Source organism: Lepisma saccharinum, chromosome 5 (genome assembly GCF_977018435.1).
Source record: "Lepisma saccharinum chromosome 5, izLepSacc3.1, whole genome shotgun sequence".
In the NCBI taxonomy this organism is placed as follows: Eukaryota; Metazoa; Arthropoda; class Insecta; order Zygentoma; family Lepismatidae; genus Lepisma; species Lepisma saccharinum.
The window spans coordinates 85,620,003-85,645,146 of NC_139233.1; the positions used below are offsets into that span (position 1 = coordinate 85,620,003).

At 38.1% G+C, this 25,144-nt stretch overlaps 1 protein-coding gene across 1 annotated transcript in view; it reads left to right on the forward strand.

Moving 5' to 3' along the window:
- Bub3 (mitotic checkpoint protein Bub3) overlaps positions 1–25,144 on the forward strand; it is an 86,245-nt gene that overhangs the window by 52,737 nt on the left and 8,364 nt on the right. Inside the window, exon 8 of the mRNA XM_083122741.1 lies at positions 4,927–5,041. Coding sequence (XP_082978867.1) covers positions 4,927–5,041 — 115 coding nt within the window. The remainder of the gene's footprint in view (positions 1–4,926; positions 5,042–25,144) is intronic.

Genomic DNA, 25,144 nt, shown 5'->3' on the forward strand with positions numbered 1-25,144 from the left:
TGCCCGCGAATCATCGGTACTCAAAAATCATGTCCGGGTTAGAAACTATAACGAATACATGCCTGCAATTTCTGGCCATGGTGTATAACACGTATATATCAACATGCGTAAATACAAATTATGCCATGAGTTTATCAATGTTCACAGGAAAATATTGTAAACAACTTCATTAAAAATTGCTTCTGCTGCATTTTTTCACCTCCCATCGAAACGTTTTGCGGAACCAAACAAAACAGCTCCATTCTGGCGGCAATTGATTGCACACCTCCCTTCACACAGGAGCAGAATCGTCTGTGATTTATTGTGTAAGAAATAATGCCAAATATCCTTGTTAGAAATTTATTGCGAACAGATGATAGTGATCACCAACACATGCTAACGATTCATGGTCACTACATATAACCTGTAATACCAACAGGTATAATTATATATTACGCCCACGGGCTTTTCCATGTTTGCAGTTAACCATCATAAACAACTTCGTTAAAAATTGCTTTCACAATGTAAAACATTTATTGGCAGGTTTTCCTACCTTCTCTTTTTCACACATAAAAGTGAAATTCCTGTTTCTCAAGAATTTTCACCTTCTATTTGAACATTTTATGTTCCCCAGCAAACCAAAGCCATTGTGGCAGTGATCAGGTGCACATGTGAGCCATATCATCGGTATTTGTTAGAGGAGAAATAATGAAAAATAACTTCCTCAGTACTGCAAAGTGCCATTCTCTTACATTTTCATCACCAACCTTGAATTTTCCAGCTGCAATCCTGTTGCCGTGTTCCTGCACTTACCGCAGAACTAGCAATTTGAAAGCAGGAGTGGAGTATAACTCGCCTTTTTCCCATCTTGATCTTGTTTTCTTCTAACTGCAGAATAAACAAGGTGGTTACAAAAGTGAAAGGTTTGGAATACAAAACATAGAGAAGGGAGGGGTGACTCGAATACAGTGAACGATATTCAATCTTGGTCTGCATGGAAATGGGTGACTGATTCATTGCATAGCCATGCGCCTCATTCTTGATACGTAGCAACAGCTTTATAACCTACAATTAAGAAACTTTTTTTGAACATGAATTGTGCTGTACCAGGTGCCTACTCACCGGGAATTCTGCATGAATTATTGGCTCCAGGAATTATGTGTGAATGAATTTTTCTCCGTAGATGTGAAAAATTGCAACTTTTATTGTAAATACCCTGAGACAAGTTTTTCACACTTTAGATTTTATTTTTATTGAAGAAGGAAAAGAAAGCTGCATTGAAAATAAAACAGAATTCTCTCAATCCGTTTACTTTGTTAGTGTCCTTTGCAGAACAGTCTATCTGACAGAGAAGATTATTGCAAGATAAGATATCTTGACATTGATTTGGTAAATTTAAGTTTGAAATTCTTATAGAGTTAACAATTTTTCTTAGGTTACAGTATCCCATAACATGTGTGACTTGCATTTGTAGGTGTATTTCAAGTGTTTGTGTGTGAAATGACAAATGTAAACTCTGTGCCTTAAATATTTAAAATGCATATACAGGGTGTTGCAAAATACCTGTTACAACGCTTGGGAGGTGATTCTACAAGTAAAAACAAGGAAAAAATGTCATGTGAAAAAATGTCGAAATCGGCACCGTTTTCGAGTGACAGGCGTGCGAAAATCTCCTCACACCATGTGTAAAGTACAATAACTCAAGAAGGAAGAAATATATCAATGTCGGAATAAAATAATACAAACAAAATCGTACCTGGTGAATACAATGGTGCATCAATTGAGGCCCAGTGTAAATTGCGCAAGGGGACTCTCAAAGAAAGTGGGGAATCCCCTGATGGAAAATACAAGAAATTTACTACTATCTTCTACATAATGTTGAGATCGGAATGTAGCCAGTAAAAAATGGCGACGTATGTCCACATGTCCCACTACTGCTGGGACACCGTCCCACACCCGGGAAATAGGAAAATAACTGCAAATCTCCTGTTGTACACGGTTCACATTGCGGTTCGAAGAAAAGAAACCAATTTGTCGCATGTCTCACTACTGCTGGGACACCATCCCAAATGGAAAAAAATACTGGAAAATCATAAAAAAAAGTTTTCAATCCCTTAATGTTGACACACTACTTTGCAGTACGAAAAACAAAAGTTAAACAATGGCCACATGTCGTTAGGCTGTACATATACTACAAGAGAGCTCCCCAAAGAAAGTGGGTAATCCTCGAAGGAATGAAGACGGAGAATGGCGAGAAAACGCACACAATGGCATGTAACATTTCCAGGCACAGCACATCTGGAAGGGATTCCACTGAGAAGCGCACAACCTCCGCACATGCAGATCGACGGTATGAAGTACAGCGATATCCAGCATCTTCACTCGCACCTTTCCTAAAGGACACTATGTGGTGCTGATAGGGGCTCACACAAACACCGGTATACTCAGAGACGTTGTTGAAAATGTCCGCCATTGACTTCAAGACAAAGATGGCATCGGCGAAGCACTGATTGTCTGGTACGTGCAAATACCTCTGGCATGTCACCAATTGTCCCAGCAGCGGCACTAACACGAGCAACGAGATCCTTAGCACTTTCCACAGGGGTTTCATACACGAGCCTTTTCATTTCTCCCCACACAAAGAAATCCAGTGGTGTGAGGTCGGGGGAACGAGGTGGCCACGGTAAAGGTCCACCCCTGCCAATCCAACGATCGCCGAAAATATCGTTGAGTAAGGCTCTGGCTCCCCGGTCGAAATGTGCGGGGGCGCCGTCGTGTTGAAACCAGATACGTTGTCTACCTGCCAGTGGCACGTTTTCCAAAAGTTCAGGTAATACGTCATGTAGAAACACCCGATAATTCCCACCACACAAAGTAGATGGCAAAATGTACGGGCCTATCAAGTGGTCACCTACTACGCCACACCACACATTCACTGCAAACCTATGTTGATGATGGCGCACAATGATTGCATGCGGATTGTCCATATCCCAGACGTGGCTGTTGTGGCTATTGAACATGCCGTCCCTGGTGAACATTGCCTCATCGGTCCACAAAACTATTGTTGGGAACTCTGGAATGGAAAGAGTTTGTTGCACGTACCATTGGCAGAAATCCATGCGTAGGGGAAAGTCCGTGGGCAGTATGTGGTGCACCTTATGCAATTTGTATGGGTGCAATCCCTCCTCTCGAAGAACGCGGAACACATTGCTATGGTGGGTTTGTTGAGTACGAGCAATGACACGTGTGCTGGTGTCAGGACGGTCTCGTATCGCGTCCAACACGTCCTCTTCAAATTGCACAGTGCGCACAGTGCGGGGTCTTCCACAATCCCACCTACGGGGTAGTAGAGATCCAGTTTCACGCAGTCGAGCATCAAGTCTTTGAAAGAGTGCATGTGCTGGTAATCGCCTATTGGGAAAACGTTCGTGATACAAACGACGTGCTTCACGGCTGTTTCGGTTTGCCTCTCCATAAACGAGATGCATATCAGCAAGCTCGTGGGTAGAGTACTCCACCATTGTCTTGTTCGAGAACTGCCCAGAAACAGGGGCACTTTCCCTCCGAGTGACGGATCACAACTACCGTGATTAGCACCCACGTAATGTCACACAGGTGTCCACGCAGTTGTTGCAAACTGAGAAAGAACACGGGAATACGTACTCTACGTACAGTATTCCTTAGCGCAATTCAACCATACACACACGCCAGACTAAACTCCACGCTGCGAGACGCAGAACAAGACAGGAAAAACAACGGTCGACTACAGTCTCTACGTAGTATCCACCAACACTAATACGTAACAGGTGACCTACACTCACAGCGCCTCTAGTGGAGCTTTCTGTACCAATTAGCTGAAATCAATCTGAGCGTAATTTGACGGCATAGCGTCATTTTCGAGTGAATTTCCTATTTCCCGAGTGTGGGACGGTGTCCCAGCAGTAGTGGGACATGTGGACATACGTCGTCATTTTTTACTGCCTACATTCCGATCTCAACATTATGTAGAAAATAGTAGTAAATTTCCTATATTTTCCATCGGGATTCCCCACTTTCTTTGAGAGTCACCTTGTGCAATTTACACTGGGCCTCAATTGCTGCACCATTGTATTCGTCAGGCACGATTTTGTTTGTATTATTTTATTCCGACATTGATATCTTTCTTCCTTCTTGAGTTATTGTACTTTACGCATGGTGTGAGGCGATTTTCGCACGCCTGTCACTCGCAAACGGTGCCGATTTCGACATTTTTTCACATGACATTTTTTCCTCGTTTTTACTTGTCGAACCACCTCCCAAGCGTTGTAACAGGTATTTTGCAACACCCTGTATACCATTTAAATTGAATTAGAATTTTTGGATACATTCGAATATTGCTATTATGTTTGTGTGTGTCTGTGGGTGGGTGGTGAGAGGCAGGTTATACGTAAGGTTGAAATAGAGAAAAACATCTGCTTGAATTTTTGGAAAGTTCGCGTTGAAACCCGGGAATTGTACTTGAATTTTATCATGTCCCTGGTGTGGCCACCCTGTGTATGTTATAATTGTAAGTAATTGTCACTTTTCAGCATCAAAACCATAGGGTGCATTATACATGTATAAATACGGTGTACCTGATTTTACCATTTTAATTAACTTTCAATAATATGTTGTTTTTTGTTTTTTTCATAAAACGCATAATTGAGATTTCACTGTAAATGACAGCAAGTAGTACAGGGCATATTGAAAGAATCCTATATAATTCCTTCAATCACTGTATGATCTTGTGAAAGTGATGGTTGATGCATTGGTGAAATTAGCAATTAATGAAATGCTTCCGGAAATAGTATGTGTTGTTAGCCGCTAAGATGCAGATGCATTATTCAAGGTGTCTGTTAAGATGTTCAATTTATCATACAAATATGCCTTCATTTACCATGTTGTAATAGTGCTCATTTTGTTTTTCAGGTTCAGTTTTGGCAATTGCATGTTCTTACATGTATGAACATGAAGTACCATTGGAAAATTTTCCCGAAGACAACATATACATCCGCTATGTCACAGATCAAGAAACTAAACCTAAGTAATTTTGTTATTTTTCTTCTTTCTTTTTCTTATAGTCATAAGTTAAAGGCAAATATATCTCAAACAGGACATCTGAAGACTTTATGTGAGTGAAGAAGTTAATATGTGCTTTGTGCCAGAGGCAAAAAAAAAAAAAACTATATGTAATGAAGTGAAAATACTATATTATTTTTTTTTAACATTTTGTAATTTAACTGCCATTATATTGGCGATACAACCTTTCCTTTTAACCACAACACCTCGTCGTTGTGAGGTCTTGGGGGTAACATGTGGAGTTTCCAATGGAAGTGATGTGTGTGTGGTAAAGTCATCTTATGAAGTAGCAAATCAAAGTAAATTTATTTTTGTTGTAATAATCGCATCAGCTGCTAATGGTAAGTTTTGCACAACTCTGGTTTGATCTTATTACAGAAAAGTTACCTTTAGAATTTTGCATCCTTTTTAAATTCTTCACTTTTGATTGTTCAGTTAACCCACAGGTCTTTTAATTTTATAAGAGAAACATATGTATACGTCCATTTTACTATATTAGCGCCAAACTCCTTTATCTTCAATTGTCCTGTTCTATAACGTGCTTCTTTCAGCTTTCACAATTCTGTAACTTTCTCCTATATTAGGGAACAATTCACAGTTTGGTAAGCTGTCATAATCATGTATCATCTGTCTGTCAGTTCCTAAAATATGGATATTATTTTCTCAAAACATCTGTTTTTTACCACCATGATGGCATGGGGTAACATCACCTTGTAATTAAGTGGAGGCACAATTCACAATGGTTTGGATTCCACTTTAAGCTGTGGGTCGAATCTCAATTAGCCTATCTGTACATAAAGTGGACTCAAAACACACTTAAGTTTAAGTTTTATTTGTTTTTTTATTGCTATTATGTTCCTTTTATAATATCTTTTGAAAGATATATACATACACACACTGTCCCCCTATTCACAAAGTCAGGAACTAATGCTACTAAGAACAAAATTGTATCAGATACATGTTTGAGAGGGCTCATACAAACACCCTTTGGGATTGAGTTCACTGTCACATTCTTCTGAATGGTCTCCACATCATCAGAAAGCTCTCCTTTCAGTGCTGTCTTCAACTTGGGGAATAGGGAAAGTCACCTGGTGGCAAATCCAGTGAATGGCAAGAAATTGCAACACAATGAGCAAAGAATGCTCTGGATCATTGTCATGCAGGAGAAATCAATCTCCTGATTGGTACATTTCTGGCACAAACTGACAAATTATTTTCAAAAGGCAATGAAGTATAACTGTAGAATAGCCCAGTCACAATCTGTACAGGGGTGCACGCATTTACAATTGATCAGTCCCCCTGAATTGAACAATATGATGAGCATTGTTTTCCGTTTTGATTTTGTGGCCTCACTTTTATCAGTCTTTCCTCTCCTGAGTCTTTTCATTGAGCTATTTGATGTTTGTTTGGTGGATGGGTCATACTGCAAACATCATGACTCTTCACCAGTGGCACTGTTCTCTAAGAAATTCAGCTAGCCATTAACTCATTCAAAAGATTTCACGGTACTTCCGAACATTCCTTTTGTTCTGGTTTAATGACTGTGGAATGAACTTGCCATACAGGTTTTGTTTGCCAAAGACATACTAATCACAACAATGCCGAGCTCTTCTGATAACATTTGGATACTCAGTCAAGAGCTGGTGGACAGCGCAGCTGAACACACACTACATTCTCTCAGTTGTACTTGTGGAGGGTCACCCTTTTCTTGATTCAGCTACAAGTGACCCATGACCATATTTACACTTGAACACCTTGCTGCAGTATAATAGTGCTTTCCATGCATGATTTCCTTTATCGAATATGTCTCTGGTGCCCTTTTTCTACATATAAACAAATTTTGATTGCAGTTCTTTTGTTCCATCATGACACTTGTGATAAAGAAAACACTCACATTTTCCACCGTCACTGCTTGCTGCTGAATGAGTCCTGTGTGATGAAATTTTCATGGGAAGGATACCATCACATATACATCTACAGAATCTATACTCCCAGAATTTTTTGAAATCACTGTGTATAATTTTTTCTTGCCAAGCAGTATGACAATACACAGTGCTTTTTTTCTGCTAGTACGCAACATTATGCCATACTGGCACCATTTTATAGCTGAGAATAAACCAATAATATTTTATTCTAACAAAAGAAATGTGTGTGTATGTAACTACGTGGACTCACAATCATTTATGAACATACCACAATATTTTGAGTAATTCTTATGTTGAACACAGTAACAAACCAACGCAATAACAATATCTAACTGCCACCAGGGGTCCTGGCTTCGAATCCCGGTATGGTCATGGGTGTTCTTTGTGAGTGTTGCTTCATCATATCATCACTCATCTTCATCACCACGATTAGCTAAAAGAAGCAAAAAGAAACTGATGGAAAGAATCAAATCATTCAATAACAAACTAACTTGAAGAGTACCAGAACTTTTTCTTCCCAGAAAAAAAGCACTGGATGTATGTGTGTGTATATATATATATATATATATATATATATATATATATATATATATATATATATATATATATATATATATATATATATATATATACTATGTATGTTCAGAAAATGAAAAAAAGTTCTCTTTTAAGCATTTTTCTCAGGTTTGATCCTCTGTGGAGGTACATAGCACACTTTATGCTGTACATGTGTAGAATATGCATGTTTATTAACTTTTATTGAAAATTGTGTGCTGACCTTTTTGTCAATTATGAGCTCTGATAAATATGTTTTTTGATACAAGCAGCTGTTGAAAGCCCGAACACATGTGACAACCTCAAAAGCATGCCTGAAAACCTTAGTATTTTATGTGAGGACCTCCCCAAGGGCATAGTGGTAAAATTGTAGCATTGTAATGAAGAAGTTCCAGGTTCGGTTCCTGGTAGACATTGTGGTTCGGGTCTCAATTCAAACTTTAGGTCCACTCCTGAATAAGCTGTCTGTTCATAAAGTGGACTTGAAACAAAGTCTCAAACTACTTTTGTGTGAAAATTGAATCGTCTGTCTTCATGCCTAAGAGCAAACTCAATTTGGAGAGTAGAAGAAAACATAATCTGGATGGTGCTTCCTGCAGCCTGCATATTTATTCCAGAAAAAAAAGAATAAGGTTGTTTTTGTTCTGTGGTGTATTTGTATTATTATTGAGTGTGAACTAAAATCTTCTCAAGGTTTATGTGGTGTGTGTTTCTTAAAGGCTGATAACGAAAAGTTTGTTTTGTAATTTGTGGAAGTTAAGCCTTCATAATATACAAGGTGTGGCTATAAAGAATGGGACTGATGGTATAAATTCCCTTACTGACAAAGCTGCATATGGGTCTGTCACTGTTGGAAGCAGTGTTGGCACTCTGCAACTGTCTCCTTGTGCACAACTCTGTTGTTTTTGCCTTCACTGCTGCTTCCATGGACTGGAAAATGGATTCCCTTGAAGGCAGTTTTCACTTTCTGTTCAGACGGGGTTAAAACTGGCAAGTATGGGGGATGCTCGAACACTAGAATGCGCACAGAAAGGGCATTGATTGATGCAGCATCTAGGTGTAGGTGTTGTTCTTACAGAGATTCAGCAGCAAGTTGTGGTGCTTTATGATCTGTTCAAGGACGTCAGAGTAGATGTCTTTCGGATTGTCCTGTAGCTACTGTGTGAGAGAATTCTGGGGACCAATTTTGCACACTTTACGTATGTTCAGTTATTCATGCAAAATTTGTCTCTCAGTTTCTTTATCAGCGGAAACAGTTGCTGGTCGTTACAGATGCATTTCACCAATTTGCTGGATGTATTTCACAGCTTCCTTCTCCTCCTTAAACCTTCTGTGTCATTCCAAGATGAGTGTATATGACTTGGTATTGTCCCCATACAACATCCATAGTAATGGAAGACACTCTGTTGGCATTTTGTTCAATTTCACACTCTGCTCAATCTTTACACTCGGCATGATGCTGCCACCATCACTATGCAGTAACTATTAGAGCGTAACAACAGCTCCTCGTCATACTTCAAAGTCAACACCTTTTACCTCTCACCCCTCCTTCCCTACTAACATCACCAGCAGACGACCAGTTCCGTTATTTCATAGCCACGCCTTGTATTTTGTTATGCGAGATGATGTGAAGTTTTCCATCCTGAATTTATTGGAACACTGAAATTGAGAAATGTGACTTTCCCACATGGTCAAATGAAATAGCCCTTGAATTGTTATTAATTTTAGTACTAATGTCCTGGGTAGTAGGACTTTTCGTTACTTTTGACAAGTAATTAATGCAAACAAATTAAAGTGGTTTCAAGCAATAATGTGTAAGACAGTATTCTTATTGATTTCTACTATGGATTAACCTAATAAATTCTGTGATAGTGATTGAGAGCATGTAATGAATTTGTGTTCCATTAAAGATGTATGAAGTCTGACAAACAAAATAAAGGAGGACCAATGCTGCACACAGCTCTATATGCTGGTGTTTATTTAGAAGACCATCATGTTCTCCCTTGTAGGTGAAAATGATTTGAAGACCATGTGATACTCATTGATCTTGGTATTTAGAATTTAAATAGACAAAAGAATCCAATGTTCTTTTGAATATTTTTGGTATATCCTAAACTGTATAGAACACACATGAGAAGTTTGAGGAAATGTTTAGGAGGAGATTCATATCAATGGAAGCTAAGTTATCAGTATGTATGAGGGGCATACTGAAAGTAATGATGAACAATTTTTCATGAACCAATTTTTGGTTTTATTAAAGAAAAACATAGTACATCATAAAAAAAATATAGTACATGATAAAAAAAACATAGTACATCATAATCTACAAACTTTTCTTTACTTTTCATCAAAGTCTCCATTTTCTTGCATGCATTTTTTCCACCTTTCTGGAAGCTTGAAAATACCCTTACGGTAGAACTCCGTTTCAGCTACTCGCAGACACTGACACACTGCTTTCTGTATGTCCTCTGTCATGTGGTATTGTTGGCCTCGTAACTGTTCCTTCACAAAACTAAACAGATGAGAGTCTGAGGGTGCAATGTCCGGACTGTAAGGAGGCAGAACTTCTCAACCCATTTTCTCAATTTCTTCCTTGGTGTACTTAGCAGAATGCGGGCATGCATTATCGTGTTGAAGGATGATTTTCTTTCCAAGACGTTTATCCTGCAATGCACGATGGAGCTTGTGAAGTGGTTGGATATAATGGCAAGCATTTACGGTTACCCCAGGTTCAAGAAATTCAACCTGAATGCATCCCATAACTTTACCAGTAGACGGCACTGTCTTTGCTTTCTTTTTTGCCAGTGAAGTGGAATGATGCCATTCCATGCTTTGTTTCCTGTTAATAATGATGGAACCAGCTTTCATCATCGGTCACAATATTCAATAAAAAATCATTGCCTTCGTTGCAATATCTCTGAAGAAGTTCTTGGGTTTTTTTCGCTGCACTTTGTGGTCTGCCGTCAATAAACGTGGAACAACAATTTTTTTCATAGCGTAACCTTGCAGTAATTTCCTGCACTGCACTGTGTCCTATCTCAAGTATTGCTGCAATTGTATCCACAGTGACCCGTCTGTCTTCTTCAATGACGCTTCAACTCTTTCCATGTTGTGTTCCGTGGAGGCAGTTCGTGGGTGACCGCTCCAAGGTAAAAAAAAACTGCCCGAGCTTATGTGATCGAAGCACAATACCTCGACACTTTCAGTAAAGTCTATTTTGTGATGATTTACTTCATTTGCATGTATTGATAGATTCTGATTTTTTAAATTAAATTGTTCCTCTTTACTTTCAGTATGCTAACTCCTGTAATTTTAAAAGTATTGAGCTGAAATTTTTTTTTTGCAGGTAGAGACTAGGGATGACCAGATCTGGATATTTTACTATCCGGACTCTGGATAGTAAAACCTGAGAATCTGGATTTCAGAGGGAATCCAAATTTCTGATTTCTTTATGTCTGTACAAGCACTAACTGTTATCTTCATGAGCCGCCACTTAGAGCATTTGAGTGGAGAAAATTGTGAATACACTCCTGTACATACGTATGAGTAATATTTTGAAGAGTTTTGGACAATATTGTCCTGTGCCTGGAGATTACACAAGCTCTTGCAGAAAGATGGAGAGGTGGTCTCGATACGGTATGAGGGATTGATGATTTCCATTAGATTATTTTCCGTCATTTTTACACACCTCTCTATAGCACTCTTCGAACTTCATTGTAGCATGACATTAAACTACGAGGGGATATCATAAAGTAATTGAGTAAATTTTTTACAGCCAAACGGAAATGTATTCACAAAAACTGAAATATACATTTGGAAGTACATGTATTATGCCACCTTTGCCACCATCTGGCAGGTGTGTGCACCTCGTGCACGCTGAGAGGCAGTTGTTTCAAAATGGCAGCTATGCTTGAGACATTAGACACAGTTGAGCTGCAGAGTGTGATTTGGTTTCTGTGGTCAAAGGGACAGAAACCACCTGAAATCTATCGTGAGTTGTGTGCAGTGTATGGTGACACATGCATGACATTCACAAATGTCTGTAACTGGTGTGCAAAGTTCAATGCAGGGCATGTAAATGTCTTCGATGAACCCCATTTAATGTGCAATGGGCATTTCATATGGCAGTGCATACACCATCATCCATGAAGAACTTGGGTATCACAAAGTGTCAGCGAGATGGATCCCCAGACAGCTCACACCACAGCATATGGAGGAACGTATGGGATACAGTCTTGAGCATTTGCTTCGGTAGTATAGGGCTGGAAACACATTCCTCGACCGCATTGCTACCGGGGATGAATTGCTGGTTTTTCATTACACCCCTGAACGAAAGTGGAAAAATATAAACTTGCCCCCACCCAAAAAAATCAGGTAAGGTTTTGTTTTCTGGGACAGCTATGGTGTCATTGTTGCTGATTTTGTGATAAAAGGAACAACTGTAAATGCTGCTGCATATTGTGCCACACTGGATGGTCTACGAGCTGCTCTGCACGATAAACGTCCAACGAAATCTCTGGAGGAAATCATCATTCTCCATGACAATGCTCGTCCCCATGTGGCTGCATCGGTGACGCAAAAAGCCAATTCCTGATTTTGGGAAATCCTCAAGTACCCAGCATACAGTCCAGACCTGACCCCATCAGACTTTCACCTGTTCGCTCCACTGAAAAAAACAACTTGCCGGCAAACACTTCAGCTGCAACACGGAAGTTGTGACAGCTGTGCATCATTGGTACGCATCCAGCCGAACGATTTCTATTGCATGGGCATCGAGAAATTGGGGTCAAAGTGGGACAAATGTGTATGGATGAACCTTCAAAATGTATATTTCAGTTTTTGTGAATACATTTCCGTTTGACTAAAGAATTTACTCAATTACTTTTTAATTTCTGCTCGTATGTTCAAGTAAATAATTTGGTCTTCAAAGATGTACAAAGCAAGTACAAAATGCTTTATACAACATTTAATGGCATAAACTTAAGTAAAAATTAAAAAAAATCCTAGTAAAGTGTAGTGTCACAATTATACACGTGCTGCAGTGCTTGATGATGAAATTCCTTTGCAAACAAGAGTTATAATTGAGGGGCTTAGTGGAAAAACAGTTTATCCCACATAAGCATGTTTTCAAAAAAAGAAGGTTTTGCATTTGAAGGCACCAACACTTTAATATGCAAGAGAGTTACACAATTCTAACACTACAATATAAAGGAATGTCTGTGATATTGCACTGCAAATCAACACACACTTACATCAATTCCTTTGTGAGGAAGTTCATATGATTGTATGACTCGGTGTCACTGCCATCAATATCTTCGATAACACCACATACTTGACTTGCTTCCCCTGTGTTCCACTTCAGAGTTGTGTAAAACTGGTGGTAAAGGGGTGGAATGTACTGCAACGTTGTCATGATATTATCATATTTAGCCTTCTGGATAGCCCTTCCTTCTGGATACTTGCATTTCAACACCACTTGCCCTAATGATGGTGACCGCCCTCTTCCTCGTTGGAAACTCACATTACTCCACGGCTCACATTCGAAGTATGTGGCTGCCTTTCGTGAAACGCATGCACGTTGCTTGTCTTATGTTGAAGATTTGTCCATCTTCTGTTTTTTTTCGTATTGTCAGAAGTGACCGTAAGGTTGACATTGCCTTCATGTCCTGGGTGTTCATTTCCATTACTGTAAAGAGATTCTTTTTCCTTGCCTTCCTTATTAGCGTTATCCATTGTGAGGGTGTATAATGACATTGAAATCTGCATCACATGGTAGGAAAGTGTGGCCCGGGACCAAAAACCTATGCTCCATTGTTTTGAGATCGGTAATGTCCAGCAAGTACATCCACAGGGCCATTATTACTGAGTTCTTATTTTGTCAAATGCAAGAATCACTATATACTAGACCTGCTGTGAATATCTTCCGGTAGGTTTGTCATCACTCTGAGGATACAGCTTCCAATTGCTTCACTACCACGAGATGCGACAGATTCTGGCCAGATGCACATATCCGCAGAATAGTGATGACAGAAATGGATTCCAAACCAGTGTGTCCACAACTGCCGCAGGTAGAAAACAGTCTCCGTGCTGATCATGGGCTTGGAAGTGCTTGTTAGAGATCCATGGCGATAACTATTGTGTTGCTGTCAACATCTTGGCACTCCTTTTTTGCGTTCCTCAAAGACTGATATGCAGCTTCGGCTTTACGAAGATGCAACTTGTATTCGAGTGGCTTAGGTTCTACATGCTGCATCGAATCACATGTTTGCATGTATCGGTGCATGACATTTTAAATGCAATGTTGAACTCATAGTTGAATACATGTTGATATTTGTGTAACTTCACTGGAGTAATAGTCTTTTGTTTGCACTCTTCCGCATACAAACAATACATCTGCTGCAGGGACTGCACTGCAACTACATACGAGCGTTCTGGGTTGGAAGTCCTACTGTAGTGCGAAGGGTATCTTGGGAAAGACATGATGTGATTCCTGACAATATTCAATTCTTCCTGCGCAATAGCATGTGGCCTGTTGTAATGTCTACCTCTACCATCTTCTAGTGGTGAATGCAATTTGTTTCCAGACGAATCTTTCTTCCTTGCTTCTGTTTCGCCACGAGCGGTATGCAATCTATGCTAAGTGATGCCATGCACATTGCAAAATGCTCGTTTACATACATTGACTTCCTTTCCGGAAGGCAGACACAGATCATAATGGAAAGTATTAGCACGTCGGGAAACATTTGGAATTTTCCTGTCTGTCCGGTAAACGCATTCCCATGCTGACCTGCAGATCAGACCAAAACATTTTGTTTGTTAAAGTCGCCCATGTTATAAAAGGAAAGGAAAATGTTATCTTTTGACTCAGAGTCTATGTCCATGTACTGGCACCATTCACTTCTGCAACACACCACATCAATATGTGCTTTGTTTGGTACTTCTTTGCCTGTACGTCCAACGTACGTTTTACCTGTGTTCCTCTTGCGCTTACGTTCATTGTCTTTCCAATTTTCTTCGTTTCTCTGTCGTTTCTGTGGTTTTACAGGTGAGCACACGAGACTGGAACAACTTGCACAGCTGCCATGTTTACTTTCAACAGTAAAATACAAGAGTGACCACGATTGGATGATTACCTGGCTTGTAGCCAGTGGCAGACCGCAACACATTTTACATGCTTCATTGCAATAAGAAGCAAAGGGGATAGGTCATTTTTCCTCTCAACTTGTCGGAAAAACAATTGTGTTGTTTCATTAATGTGGGTGTACAACCCATGTGGTATGCAAATGAACTGTGAAAGTTTGTCAGGAGATGGATTAATGGTGCACAATTCCAAATTTGTTGTTATCACGTTTTTGAAAATTTTGTGGGATATGCCGTTTTTCCACTAAGCTCCTCAATTATATGCTGTATTATGATGGATTTTTTGGCATATATCTGAGTTACTGACAAATCATTGAAATTGTTCTATACAGTTCATAGCAAAGCAGCAGAGGTAAGAATGGAAATTGTTTACATTGCAATGGAATACAATATTATTAACTTTGCATTCCAAATAATGTTTTTTATGGAGTTTCATTTTCAAGGGAGAAAGTTGTTAACAGCAGTTTCAGTTCCACCCCCCAATGCACCACAAGTAAAATAGGTGGAGTCCTGAGTGAAAATTCATTGAGAATACTGTAACATTTATAAGCTGTCAAAACACCAAAGGGGTAGACGCCCTGCTGTCAGCAAGTCCTCGCCTCAAATAGACAAGGAAAAATGTTAATTAAATCAACTTTCCAGTTTTAATGAGAGTGAATGCCCAGAAAAACATATTCCCTTGTTCCTCTGATTCCTAGATTTTTAGTATATTTTTACTAGCATTGTCGCTATAAAAAGAAGAAATCTTGATTTTTTCAGAATAATACATGAACCAAATTAAAATCTGTGGTGAAATAGTTCTTAAGGCAGACACCGTAAAGCAACTGCAAATTCAAGTAAACTTACCATTTCAGACTAAACTTTATTTTGGTTTACTTTGTTCAAGACTGTGTTCACATTTAATTGACATATTCTGTGGCGATCAGTTTTATGATCGATCCAGGTAGGCCTTCCAAAATATCAGAGTTGATTCAGCACCATTAGGAAATCATAGTGGATTCCCCACTAGAAAGCTAGGTAACAGCTGTAATGGGACTCGATACATTGGCCATGTCTTGTACAATGAAAATGTGCTTGACAGACTTTGATTTTCACAGAGGAAAATAGCACTTCTCAGATATAAGCTCCAATTTGTTGTGATTTGTACAGGGCTCAAAGCAAATAATAATGAAAAATGGCTGTTTTCAGTTAATGTGTTTTGTTATAATACACATAAACATAGCTAGAGAGCACATTACTTTTAGTTTCAGTAGTTCCACAGAAATGAATTGAATCAAAGGAGTGCATTCATAGAGCCATAGGTGGAGATTTCTACTCCAGACAATATGGCTGAGAATTTGTGGCACCAAATCTTAACCAACTCTCTCGACTTGAATTGCTCTGATACAGTGACAGCTGACCATGAAAGCGCATTAAGAGCTGCTCTGCTAACAAATTGTACCTGAAAACATGTGAAAATATTATTATAAGTCTCTTCCCTCCGGAAAGAGGATTGCCTTCGAAATCCAGATAGTAAAATTTCCAAATCCAGAATTTAACCTTTAGCATCCAGATGGTCGAAATTTCGACCCATTCAGGACATATGGTCGATATTTCAACCAACAGCGCGAGGCAGCAATTAATGCGCCATTTCTTGAAAACTGCTCATCATAATTCAGTTCTGTCTTTCTTTGATCTTTAGTATACGTATGAAGGTATGACATACTCTAATTACAAATCAAATTATCTATTTCTACTACTATTAACAAGCAAAGTTTGAAAAAGTCCTTATTTTCCCTTCGTTACTGTCATATTATTATAGAATAAATTTGAAGGGCTCGGGTGTAAACCATGGTAAGTGACAAAATGCAGGTTTCGAGATATTGAAATTTGATGTTTCAAAAAAATCTGATTTACAAATTAATATAAATTTCTAAATTATTTACAGCAAATATGATTCACTTGTATGTTTACTATCATACAAACATGATATTTCATCCAAATTACTTTTTTCAGTGGTGCTACATGCGATTTGTTTGAGGGTTGTTCAAGGAATTGTTGTAGTTACTATGCTTTACATGCAACGATATTATCAAAGTGAGTGATGAGATACCGGTTTATTGAAGCTAACTTGTGATGTCAGTTAAATAATAATATTTTAACATTGGGCTTTTTAGAGCAATCATAACAATTTGTAACACAAAAGTGAAAGCCTTTAATAATAATAATTTTATTCAATAAACAATAACCTGAGCTACTTGTTGTAACAAGTTTTTGCTTTCCTATGTCTTTGACTGAAATGAACACCATTAGAAAAGTAGATTTCATCGTTTTATTACGTTAGTATTTTAAAAAATAAGTTCTGAATGCTTGTGATTAAAAATAACTTCCTTATATCTATATGGAGATCAATATTTGTAAAAAAATGTTTATATATAAACGGTTTTCCAGCTTCACATATCTACTTCACACACACAGAGGCTCTATTTATTACCTCAGCATGCCAAGCAGAATGCGATTCACAAGCCTCTCTTGATACAAAGCTGTGTTACGTAGCCTATCCAAATTGCATACAATGGCAATATTAGATTTTTGTGATACAATAAGCATTTTATACATAAAATAGGGATGGCCTCTTTTTTTCAAAAAATTAAAAATATAAAAATCATTTTTCGAAAATGAAAAGTTCAAGTACGAATAGTCTTCTAAAAACAAAAAAGCGAAAAACTATTTCTTTTCAAAAACAATTTTTTTTTCGAAAAACGAATTTTCTTACGAAAAACGATTTATTTTAAAAAAAACTATTTTTTTCGAAAAACTATTTTTTTTCTTCGAAAAACCGAAAAACTAAAAATCGAAAATTTTCATTTTCGAAAATCGAAAAGCAATTGTTTCGAAAGGCCATCCGTAGTTTAAATCTCTATCTTCAAGATAACAATTACTGGCCTCCGTGGCAGAGTGCTTAGGAAATCGCACTACGACACTAGGGGTCCCAGGTTCGAATCCCAGCCTGGGCATGGATGTTTTTGAGTGCTTATTCGTCAATTTCATTGCCCAACCCTGTGGCCGAGTGGTTAGCACATCGCGCTGCGACGCCAAGGGTCCCGGGTTCGAATCCTGGTCGGGCTTAGTTGTTTGTGAATGTCCATTCATCAATTTCATCATTTCATCACTCATCCCCATCTTCGCAAATTAGCCAAGAGGCACAAAACGCGAAGTAAAATCAACTAAATCAAATCAAATCAAAAAAATCAAATCGTCAATTTCATTATATCATCACTCATCTCCATCTTCGCAAATAAGCCAAAAGTGACACACGACACGATGTAAAATAAAACAAATCAATGAAGACACAATTATGACCTTGTAACTTTGTTATATTTTTCTTTAACTTGACATGTTTGTAAAGAATGATTTCAAATGTACACAGGGCTTACGTTTTTAATAGTTTTCACTGATATTTTGCTCTTATGGATTAAAATAGTTATAATTTTGAACCAAGAAGAAGACATATTTGCAATATTAACAATAAAATAATTTGCTTTCATCAAAGTCACACACATCATAAATACGAAAGTTAATTAAATTACAAATACGTTATTAGGTCCACCATAAAAATATTGTTACTTTTAAAATGCGCATTACAGATTTATGAAAGAAATATTTTATAAAAATAATAAACTGTTCCAAATAATTGATATGATTCAGATCAAATTACATATTCCTTAAGTGTAATACATTTTTGACGTTGCTTGTAAGGCATTGTATCTTAAAGCAGCCTTAAATGTGCATACCCAATTAAAAAACAAACTAATTTCTATGTGACTGCAGTAGAAGAAAAGAATGTGCTTCTCTACTAAAGTCGTTTTCACGTTCAGAAGACACAATGTGCTCTTATGGGCAATGCTTTTCTTATGAGAAATACGAGTGCGCTGTTGTGAAATTTCTGGATTTACAAATTTAGCTTAAGTAAAATCGGTACCTGTAGTTTTGCAGGAAATTTTGTAGAGAATACGATGGTGAACACAAAAAAACTGGTAACTTGCTTACATAATTTTAGATAAATTAAAAACTCAAATTTTCTGTGAAAACACAATTTTTACATTGTTTTCATTCTTAACGTTGAAACATGCCGTAAAATTGAAGCATTCATTATTAAAAAAATTGACACTGTTTTTTAATTGTCATAGGTGACGGTGGTACTCAGAATTTATCAATACTTTAAAGCATATTTGCATTAAAAAATATTCAAATAAAGTATGTGGAGATTTTTTATATTCGTGCAGTAGAAAATATCGTCGCTGGCCATTTTTTGTTCTGTAATTCCAAGTAAAAACTTCCAGCGACAAAGTTGTGGAGAAAATAATGAAATTATTTTTTATAACCACTCAAAGGTTCCCAGAAATATTACTTCCATGCATTTGGAGTTTCTTTTTAACCCGAACCACGCGCGAAGTAAGGAGACGTTGTCTGGCCATCTTGAGCTGACTCACCGCAGCATTCCGGCTATCACCACCAAGTTTTCGAGTTGTTATTTTATTTCCATTCATTAAAAATATTAACTTCATGCAGTTTGTTATAATAGAATTGAAATTACTTAAATTTAATAATTGACAATTATTTCCAATGCTGCTGTTGTGAGCAACATTAGTGCTGTCGCAAATACACGTTGTTTTCGTTTACATTACTGTCGACATTAATACTGAAATGAAGATCACCTTTCAGTTTCCAACGTACACATAAATTCATAGACACCATATTAACCTTTGAAAGGCTTTCCAACACGTGACAAAATATGGGGCTTCAAGATAGAAATATTACATGCCTTGCTTGAGTCATTCACGTCTTATCAGTTCACGTGGGCCATAACTCATTTGTTTGTTTGGGTTGCAACTTGAATCTAACCCATGTGCCAGGTTCCCCTTACTTGAGTGAGAGATCTGCTTTGGTCTGTTTAGACTTTTTCCCTCTCTCGAAAAAGTGTTTTCAGTTGTGCGAGCGCTCAGTGATTTTTACTTCATTAAGTGATTTCTGAAGTGTCATATTCGTGCATTACACTCGCGTGTGTAATGATCGCAATGGATCATAGTAAAAAGGGTAACTGTAACGTTCACAGTATAATATTAATATTAATAATTACATATAATTATCATTATATATACAAAATATGTAACACCTTCATTTCCCGGCGACATGAGCTAGCGCTGTATTGGCAACACTGTGCGGTTTCTCCATAAGCGCCGTTGTGTCTTCTGAACGTGAAAACGACAATAGATCATACTTCACATCCAGGTACGAGACTAAAATTTAATTCGAAACTGCCATTATTAGCACTGCTGCATGTAAACAATGGTATCTACAGTAGATACCACGTTTTGCATGAAATAGAATGTATGTGGCCATGCACAGTTTTAGTCGCATTTTTGATTGGCAATCTCTTCATTCTCCTCATTCTTAGTCGGTGGTACATATTCTGGGTCATTATGGGAATCATAGACACTTTCTAACTCATTCTGATCTTTGCTGTTGCCTCAATACTCGCGAACTTTCTGAGACACATTGCAATTCAGTAACAGCCGTTCAGCCACCAATTTTGTTACTTACCATACTTTACATGAAACAACTGGTAGATACCATAACTTTCAACACGTCCAGCTCTGTCATCTGTTGACGAAACGAAACATTTCGAGTACGATTCGACTTCATTTACACTGGACTACACGATGCACATTGTAACTCCAAAATGTCACTTACCATGTTTTACACCCGAGCCCTTCATTTATAAAAGTGGCTAGAACTTGTAAACTACATCATCTTTTTGAAAAAAAATAAATTCTACAAGCAAGGATGAGTAAAAATCAACATATTAAGCAGTGTCCAACAATTAAGGATTCAGGGGGATGTGAGGGCAAAGGTCTAATTGTTGAAATTTGCCCCAACCACGTGTTAGCACATGGCTGCAATTAAAGTGCCATTTCTTGCAAACTCTACACTATATTTCAGTTCTGTTTTCTTTGCTCATTAGTTTACGTCCAAATGTGTCATATACTCGAATTACAAAACAATTCATTCTTTGTTACTATTATTAACAAGCATTTGAAAAAGTTCTTTATTTCTCTTTTATTACTATGGGATAAATTGAATATAAAAGGCTGTAACTTCTCATCCAGTGCATCTTTTTGAACAATTTTAATTCTATATGTAAGAACGAGTAAAAAGCAACAGTTTAAGTAACATCCGACAATTAAGGGTTCAGGGGGGAAGCAAGGGCAAAGGCCCAAGCTCGAAATTTTCCGTAATTGTGCAAAATGTCCGAACCCAGTGTGTTTTTTCTTTTTCTTTCTTAATTTGCATTACATATCCTCGTAGAGTGCTCTTTTGTCGTGCTTCCCTCCAAATTTGGTCCATCTAGCGTCCATAGGACCAACACTAGAAGCAAAATTCCACACATTGTCCTGAAGCTGGCAATACTGCTGCTGCTGATTAATGTTATTACTTTTTACTGAAGCTGTAAGAGTCTGATTTCAAGGAAACGTTGCACAGTTGTAAGAATGTACCACTGCTACACACTACTTTTTTTCCCATTCACTTCGGTCTATTATTGAGGAGGCCACTGGGGTGTGCCATATGTAATTTTTTTTAAAATAAAATTGTCTTTCTTCTTCTTCCTTTAACACTAATTATTGGGAGCCACAGTGTAAATTTTACCTCTGCTATAAACCCTGTCTTCATGAAAGAAATCGAAACTAATTTAATCTGTCCAGGACAATTAGTTCTCAAGTTATGTTTTTTATTTTCTTTCTTTCCGAATTTGAAAAGCACTTGCATGAAAAGGTTATCCTTCAAAATACAGGCATGCAAGAAGTCTTGGGTCTAAAGATTAAATTTTCTGGATTCTAGATATTTTTGGCCATCCCTAGTAGAGACAATGAAGGACTGGTCTGGCATTCCATTTGAACAAAATTAGTGAATGTATTTGAAGACAGTAGACTGAAAGCCAATTTTATGTACATTGAACATGGGTAATTCTACAATTAGGAGACACTTTTGACTCAGAAAAAAAAATGATATTTAAAAGTTAAATATCAGAAAGTAAGTTCCAAAAGTGCCCCAAGATGTCATGAGTAGTTGGAGAGGGATGCACTTGTGCAGGAGTGGAGGAGGAACACGTAGCCATAACCTGGCGCGATCGCACTGGTGAGGGAACTGTGGTATGGGAAACATGGCTGCACGCATACAGTCTCCCACCGAGTGCGAGGTACGTGCGGTAATCAGGTTTCTCCACACTAAGAAGCTGTCAGTGGCAAGATCCACCGGCAGTTGTGTGAAATGTATGGACAGAATGTCATGAGTGCAGGAAGAGTCCAAAGATGGTGCAGAAAATTCACAGCAGGTGAACACCGTAGTGGCCGACCATCCATGGTGATGCCTGAATTGGCGGATAGTGTGCAGCAAGCAATGCTGCAGAACCAGCGGTTCACGATGTCTGAACTCTCTTGTCAGTTTCTGCAGATCTCCCATTCCCTGCTGCACGAGATCGTCACCCAGCGAATGAAGTTTTGCAAGTTGTGTGTAGGATGATTCCAGTCCTTGGTGGCAGAATTCTTTGACACAGTCATACAAAAGCTGGTGCTGCATTACGGCAAATGCCTCAACAAGGATGGTGCATATGTTGAAAAGTAGGTTATGTATCACTAATTCCAGAGTAATAAAATCATTGTCTTCTGATGTTAGTCTTTCATTTTACAGTCCATCGGAACTTACTTTCTGGATGCGCCTCGTGTGTGTTTATATGACATGCTAATGACAAACCAGTCATCTTTGATTTTTCTCTTTAGGATGTTGGGTTTGGATCTGATTTCAAATCATTCAACAAGTAAATTATAAAGTAGTTATGAATCTGCTGAATTATACTTAGTCCATGCTAGTGAAAACAAATTAATATTCTGACCTAGTTTTCAGAAGAAAAGTGTTTGTAATCAAATCAGTCAAACAATATTCCTCCATAGCACATGGTCAAAAATTATATCCCTGCCTTCAAACTCGAATTAAAATTTTGGCATGCTGAATAAGATAGGACCTAGGGGAAAAGTTTATTAGCATCCCCATTCTGTTGTCACTCATCACTTTTTCTTTTCATGTATTATGAATAAAAGGTAACATACATACATACATATACATATATATATATATATTTACTTCATAAATAATTGTAACGTTTGGGAAAGCATTGCACTTAAACTTTAATATGCCATGTCAGGGACATCCATGCTAATGACAAATTGCATGGATATAATTTGTTTATCTCTTATTTTTGAACATTTTTTTTCATTTAGTATTTTTAGTATTACTTCACAAGCTTAGTGGCTATTGTCTCACAGCTGGGACTTTAAATTGTCCCATAATCGTAGAATCACCCTTATGCTCCAAATTGTTCAAATTGAGACTCAATAAGCTGAAAGCTTTGTAACAGTCTATACCTTATTCAATTGGATCGCTGCACTAGAACCTGGAGGATTTATACTTGCTGAGGATTTATATCATAAACTGTCACCACTAATATACATATTGTTGTCAGAACTGGGAGATATGTTGCACATGCATAGTGTGATTGATAATCGAGGGCAGTAGAACAATATTAGCCATATACGTACTTGGTCCTGTTACCACTTTTAAAATATACTTGCATCAGTATACCTGCATGGTTGACGTATTGATGATCCATCTGCTAAAGACTAATTTAAGTGCTCACCAAAGCTACATCAGGAGTGCAGGGCAGAGTGGGAGACTATCTGTAAAAGTGAGAGACAGACATACACACCCCGAAAGAGAGAGAGAGAGTGGTTCGTCACCTTCACCGTATAATTCCATGAACTTGGACAATATGGTCAAGGAAAGCCATGCCATGCCATCCTCCAGGAGCCTTCTCTAAATGCATGTAATGATCAAATGCACTCCCTCTGGTAGTGGAGAGTTCCATGCAAATCTCCCAACCATCTCTCCCATGCAAGTTTTTGGCAGCACAGTTAAGCAGAGAATCCAACCCAACAGCACATCACCAGTGCTGCTCCCAAACAGAAGAAATGCCGACCTTTGCCACACAATTGCAAAGAATGACTCAATACGATTCAACTTGCATCTCTGACACTGAAGGCAGTGAACGTTCTAAGTTAATAGCTTCAAATTGAGTGAAACAGACAACACAGGCCGACCTCCATGGCAGAGTGGTTAGTACAGTGTGCTACGTCAGGGATCCCAGGTTGTATCCTGACCTGGGCATTCTTTGCGAGTGTCCCTTCAATTTCATCATATTACTCATTCTCGTCTATGCAATTAGCCAAAAGTTGCAGAAAAGCCAGGTAAACTAAATCAATGAAACGGTAAAAAGCAACATGGGTGTAGTGGTTTTTATGTAATGTTTATCAATATTTGAACTCTTCAACTTTGGGTAACTCCTCTCCTGCTTCGTCAAGAAGAGGAAAAGAAGAATAAGAATTTACATTACATTAGATACTTGCATGAAGAAGGTTAAAAAGTAATTAGCACAGGACCTCTCCTACATGCCTTTCTACTGACTTATGGAACCAAGTGTGTCATTCATTTTCCACTTGCATTTCCTGTTCACCACTTTGAGCAGTTGAAGATTTATCCCACATGGATATATTCTGTCCTCACTGTTCTTTACAAAGAAACTTTACTGTTTTGTGAATAGAGCTTTTTTATTGTTACACATTTGTATTTTTTATTTTTGCACCTCTTTTGTGCCATGTTTTAATCTATTATGTGATTAACTTTTGCAAATTTTCCTTCACCTATCCTTATGCAACTTTTATACCCTTCTGTTTTTGTGTTTACTTTTTTTGTGTGTGTGTTTATAAACAGATTTGGTTACACATCGTGCCACGATGCCAGGGGATCCGGATTTGAATCCTGTCCTGGGCATGGATGTTTGTGAATGTTCATTTATCAATTTCATCATTCATCCCCATCTTCGCAATTAGCCAAAAGTGGCACAAAAGCAAAGTAAAATATAGCAAATCAATCAAGCAAGCAAAGAGCACCAATGCTAATCTAGCACAATTCAGCTTCCATTGATTATAGAGAGCTGGCAAGGTAAAGGTACCCTGTACATGTGCCCACATGCCATGAAGACACATGGGGTGGTGTGAAGGTAGTGCTCCACATGTTCTTGATTTAGGCTATAGTTGGGATGATGTGATAAGCATCACACCCGACCTCCTTTACTCCCAGGGTTCCTCCCAGGTACCATTGATATGAGTTATGCAAAAACAGGGAAATGACTGGAAAAATTCCTGGTCCAGATTACCTGTCACAGGATTCGAACCCGGGTCTTTGTCTTTTAAAATTTTAAGAAAGATATGCTTTAAAACTTAGTAGTATTTTTGTTAAAATCTTGGTGTTTCTAAAACTCTCACCTTTCATGTGAGTCTCAAAACTTAGATTTTGAC